The sequence below is a fragment of the Poecilia latipinna genome, unplaced genomic scaffold (assembly GCF_001443285.1).
Source record: "Poecilia latipinna isolate Pla-1442-1.1 unplaced genomic scaffold, P_latipinna-1.0 Scaffold822, whole genome shotgun sequence".
In the NCBI taxonomy this organism is placed as follows: Eukaryota; Metazoa; Chordata; class Actinopteri; order Cyprinodontiformes; family Poeciliidae; genus Poecilia; species Poecilia latipinna.
Window position 1 is genome coordinate 117811 of NW_015113438.1, and position 6000 is coordinate 123810.

Genomic DNA, 6000 nt, shown 5'->3' on the forward strand with positions numbered 1-6000 from the left:
ACTCAGAAACATAGCAAACAAAGGCATTTCAACTGGATAATGGCATATTGTTCTCGTGATTACACTGTCAAACATCAGAAACCTTATCTGCCACTTTATCTGTGCTTTGAGAGTTTACCTGTATCTTGAAGTTTCTGCACTGAAGGCCTGGCATGTTCTGACAATGGTCCTGTAGGTTCTCCTAAACGCTTTCATCTGATGAGCAGGGTACGCGAAGAAGAATCGCTCTGCTACTGAGGAAAAGCAACACAAGGATGAGGAGCACACTGTTAATTAGAGTGAAACTGAAAAAGGAAATGCTTTCCCTGAAATAATTTGCACAAGAGGTATCTGAACCTAGGCGCTACCTTCACTCAATAAACGCCATGATAGATTTCAGGTAGCTCCTTGTTCCTTTTTTATTCCGTGTCAAATTTTGCGAATAAAAACTTGAACCGAATTAAATATCCGTTGGAATGTTTTGTCTGTGCTGGGAAATTTGACTTTCCAAGTCTTAAATTCAATATGGCTGCATTGCCTGACGCTGAACTCGGGGTTGGCTGGGTAACTCTCACTTTCAGGTGTTCGTGTTTTGTTTTTGTTTTTTTGTTTTTTTTTCCAGTTTGGAACTTGGAAAGTCAAACTTCCCAGTACAAATGAAACATTCCAATAGGCATTTATTGGACTTTTATTGGCAAAATTATAAAAGCTGCAGAAGTAAATTGCCTGATATGTTAATATTAAACCAATCACACACACAGAACTGCACAATCTCTATATGTGAGGGTGTTTCTTCATGCCTTCAGTGTGTGTTACTAGAAGCAGTTAGCCTGGTCACTCTGCACAACAATGTTGCTTCTGTTCAGTTTGACCTGGACGTTGTAGCTCAGTTCCCCCATACTGAAAGCATTCTGTTTGCTAGTTGGAAAACCAGAAGGTATTTGGGTGCTAGATGCCACAATATGCGCAAAAAACTAAAATATTTTTCATTATTTGTTTCCTTAATTTCTAATGGAACATGTTCAGTCACAGTACTCTGTGTGCTGTTGGTTTAATGAGGTGTAAACCATCAAAAGTGCCAATAAACCAATTGTACCTGCAACTTTTACAATTCATTTTCGCTGGAGTCTTATTGGATCCTTAACTCGAAGCTCTTTACAGACGTTCAACTTTCAGAGGCAGAATTCTTACATTGAATGCATCATGAGTTCCATTTTCTAAGACAAATTGCATACATCATAAATCATAAAAAATTTAAGGTGTCTTAATGTTTTATTTAAACATGATTCCCTCCTTTGGGACCATTTGATACTCTCCTTCCCGCTCTTCCCATTTTTCTGATTGTTTACTGTGAAAAGAGGCCACTAGTGCCACAAACTCTTTCAAATAAATATATGAATGATATTTATTTTGGTGGGCTAGGGGGTTCAGTCACAATGAAATAAAGATTTTTTTTTTTTACATTATACATAACACAATGTTTTCTATATCTTGACTTCCCATCGTCTTCACTTTTTCAGAAGCTGAATATTCATATGGTAGTGTTTTCACATAAAGATAATTTTTGTGTAATATGAGCAGAAAACTTTCAAAATTTGTTTTCCTTAAAAGTTTACTTAAATGTTTTTGATAAATTCTATACTTGCAAAAACAAATCACTTAATTCTGAAAAGAAATACTTATAGGAATGTAGTAGAACAATATACAATTTAATTCGTGAAAAATATACTGAAATAGTGCTGAGAAGAAAAAAAACAGGTAAATTTCTGAAAAGAACTGTAGATATTAAAAATGCCACTGGACACACACTGCAATATGTATATATGGATCTAAGGAAAGGCAAAAAGCTTCAGATAAAAAGGTCTCAGAAAATAATATTTTACCATGTTTTAATGATCTAATTTTTAAAATATACTCTAATTACCTATTTTGGGCTCACTCCAGGTGAGCTTCTGTTTCTGATAGTAAAGAAATAAGCTCACCTGATGTAACTGTGTTAACTGATCCTATAGATATGCAGTTATTCAGTAATAAATTGTATTTTTTATATAAATAAATGGAAATGAACTGCAGATTTTCTCCAATCAAATTATCTAGGTTTTACTTATGTATGTCAGAAGGTACAACCAACCTATAATCTTAAATGATCTACATAAATGCCCACTGTCAATTTAATACTTTGAATCAACATTCTTTAAAACACAGTTTTAGGTTGTCTACATAAGTCTTTTGTAAATCCAATGCTCTTCCGTAATGGATAACATCTTTATTATCATTTCACTACGCTTAAAACGCTCAAACTGTTTAGGCACTATGTAACCATGATGAAAACAGAGCAATACCCATAATGCACCGCCCGATGGGGTTTACGATTTATTCACGGTAAAGTTCGTAGAACGATTTACTAGAGAGTTCAGTGGTGATATTGGTATCCGTTAATATTATTTTTAACCCTCCTGTAGTTTGTTGGAGTTCTAATTCATTTTTTTTTTTTTTATTATCGTCGACTGTTTGTCACCGTCAGTGTGAATTGTATGTCTGAGTATAAAGGCCTGTGAAGCCCTAAAGATATTATAGTCATGTTTGTCTCCAAATTGTATAAATCTTTCGCCTTTTACTAAAAACTTCCGTGGAGAGGAATAACATGAGTTTCACCTAAGTTTTAATACCCTGTCTATATTAGGGTTCCAGGAAATGTAGACATGACTTACTACGGAGATCTGTATCATTTGAAAATTAACAAAGAGGAAATGTGATAATAACAATAAACAGTTTTTATTTCATTGATTACAAACACACAAAACCTCCCTGCATGCCAACCTAAAGATTGTGGCTGGGAAAGTGGGGATTAAAAGTGAAATCTTTATAACATTATTTTTGCAATTATGATTCTTGCCGATGGTGTCGCTGTTTTTTAATGTTCTTCCTAACATGTGAAGAAGAGAAGGGGAAGGTCAAGAATTAAACATGGCGGCCCGCAGTTTGCTAAGGTCTATTTGGACCTCATTTGCGGGTTTAAAACAGGGTTTCACGGGGACCAGCGTTAATTCACTCCTCAGGGTTAATGTTCCCCAGATATCTGCTGTGGCCATGCAGACAAGAGGAATTCGTCAAGGTGAGGCTTCGTCAGAAATGGTGCTGCTTTAGCCACCCGGTCGTGTTAGCATACAGTTAGCCTGTATTGAAATGATGTTTCCTCTCATTGTTGTCAGATACTCGCCTTCTATCTATACAAAGAGACGATGGAGAGATAATTAGGAGTTTAAACATGTTTGGAAAGAAGGTTTCGATATTATCTAAAGCTAAGAAGACGCATAATCGTAGCCTGTAAACCTAATGTATCCCATGTGTCAACAAATGTTTTTATTAAATTGTTACAATTAAATCTTACGTTCAGCATCCTACTGTCTAAGATTACAAATGAGTTGTCTTGCAGAGGCTTTCACTTCATTTACAGCTTCGAGTAAATGTTACTTTAAGAATCGTTCCAACAAGAGAAACTCGTCTATGGTATGCAGTAGATTAATTTCTCGTAGAGTGAAGTATTTCAAGTCCTTAATTCCTAGAAATTTGGTAATGAAGGTTACATAAGATGACAACCATTCAGCATTCAGTGTCAGAAAATTAATGTTACACAAGATCGATAAAAAAAATGATATAAACATAATTATCAGGCTCTTGAAAAGTATATTCAATTCTATGCATTTTATACTTAGTTTCGGCTCCTTTCGCAAGAGTTGGTCAGCCTGTGGTTCTGCTGAAACATTATCAAAGAACCTCAGGTTGCCATGACAGTGGCCTTTAGGTCATCTGCATTATTGGGTCTGGTGTCTCTCATCTTCCTCTTGAAAACACTATGTAGGTTTCTAAATAAAATCCAAACTTTACCCGTTCCGTGTCACAGATTTTCTGTTTCAAAGGTTTTCATTATTTGCAAATCATAAATTTACAAAATAAAAATGGCAAGAAACTAAGTCTTAAAATATTTAATTCTGTGTGTAATACATCTGCGAGCATCTGAATTGAGTAATAAATATTGGACTTTATTTAAATAGTTCCTCAAATTTTTTGAGCTGTACTTACAAATGATAGATAAAAATCATCAGTCACAGACTTTGAACTTGAACTCTTTCTTCTTTGGCAATTTTTTTTACGTGTTTTTGAGACAAAAGTTGCATTTTTAAGTGATGTGTTCATTAGATGTGTTTTATGAGAGTTGTTTTAATCTATACTTGTTTTACTCTCCCTTTGGCTGGTCCTATTTGGGTTGCTACATAAAGTAAAATGTAATTTAAAAAATACTGTTGAGGTCGTTCATGATTAAAACCTGATATTGTTTATTGTCTGCTTCACAGTGGTGGAGAAAAAAGACGGCAAAACAACAACTGTAAGTAAACTTTGTCATCTCAAACAATTAGATTTTATTTTCTCTTTGTTTTGAGTGTTGTTAGTGTAGTATGATCAAGAAGTATTTTTATATGTATTATTATTATTACTTTTAATAATGCACCAGTCAAGCAGGCTAGATGGAGAATTTGATACATTTTCTCCTGATTGACCCTGATTTGTGACCGGCAAATACATTCAGAAAAATCAGCATATCTTTTTTGTATTTATTAAATCAAAACTAAGAATTCCCATCATTTTCTCTCTCCAGAAAATCTTCAACTAAAATCTTGTACTTGATGACACATTTTTGAGTTTAATAAAAAAAAAAAAAATAAAAATAAAAAAAATGAGAGGTTAGAAAAGAAAGAAATCAGACCAAAATTAAATTTTTTTTCCCCTGGTCTATACACCAAATTGGGGCATCTCTAAAGGCCCCCCCCCCCCGCCTCCCAATTAACATTAATGATTATTAACTATCACAGTTCATGTTTTATCATTCCTTTTCTATTTCTAGATTGAGGGACAAATCATAGAAATACCAGCAGGACCACAGCCTCCAAATCCTACAGCCAAGTGTCCTATCTACAGGTGGAACCTGCAACACAAATACAACTACACTGTAATGCTCCAGAAACGCTTCCAGAATAATCCTATCAATTTAGCTGTATCGAGATGCTTCATTGTCTCCGTTCTAATTCCCCAGGACGTCTTATTGCTCAGCCAGTTCATCAGGTCAGATGGAGGGATGCTGCCCAGACGAATCACCGGTCTTTGTTTGGAGGAGCATCGCAAGATTGCCATCTGCGTGCAGATGGCGCACAGAGCAGGTGAGCGTCTAGCTGGATAAAGCGAGGCTTGCATTTACTAAGGTGTTTCTGTGTTTTTAAGGTTCTGTTGTGCTGGGAATGTGTCGCAATCATGAAAACTCATTGTGGTTTCTATGCAGATTATTAGAAGTAGAGCTGCATCTGCTGGTTGGGTAAAAAAAACAAAAAAACAAGAACATTCTCCTTCATAGCAAAAAAGCACCCGTCTCTTCGCCATTTAAGTTGCACAACAAAACGGGAAAAAATGGAACTGGGAATAGGCATGGAACTTTGTCAAGTTGCATTTGAATTATCTAACATATTTTTATTTTTTTTTTAGACAAATAAGACTAAAGTGGGAAGTACAATATAACTAAAACTTGCATGCCCTTTGAAGTCTACCATGCAGTGTTACAAATAATAACACTATTGGTGAACCCAGATAACATTTTTGCCTTTGAGGTTAGCTGGGCAAAACACTGGTATTGTTATGGGTGACTATGTTTTTAGTATCTGCAAACAGATACATATTACTTAAGTTATATAAAAGTGGGAAATGACTGAGAAACTAATGCTGGGAATATTCAACTTGTAAAAATGATTGGCACCTTCCAATTACAAAAGTCCTCCATTTATCTTGGGTGGATATCAAACGTATCACCTGCTAACTTGGACTTTTTCCGGATGTAAATTCCTACCCTGGTGATCTGATTTGCACCTTTTTTTTTTTTTTTTTTTTTTTTTTTTTTTTTTTTTTTTTTATTTTAAAAATATTTTAATTTATTTTTTTCTCACCCTTCTAACAAAAACTTTATATTTCGAATTT

The 6000-nt window shown here is 34.8% G+C and overlaps 1 protein-coding gene across 1 annotated transcript in view; it reads left to right on the forward strand.

The window, feature by feature from the left end:
• The first annotated feature begins 2930 nt into the window (after nucleotides 1-2930).
• The window catches only part of mrps18a (mitochondrial ribosomal protein S18A), a 7030-nt gene continuing 3960 nt past the window's right edge, over nucleotides 2931-6000 (forward strand). The window contains exons 1-4 of the mRNA XM_015047362.1: nucleotides 2931-3094; nucleotides 4335-4366; nucleotides 4883-4987; nucleotides 5072-5195. Coding sequence (XP_014902848.1) covers nucleotides 2947-3094; nucleotides 4335-4366; nucleotides 4883-4987; nucleotides 5072-5195 — 409 coding nt within the window. The 5' untranslated portion in view covers nucleotides 2931-2946. The remainder of the gene's footprint in view (nucleotides 3095-4334; nucleotides 4367-4882; nucleotides 4988-5071; nucleotides 5196-6000) is intronic.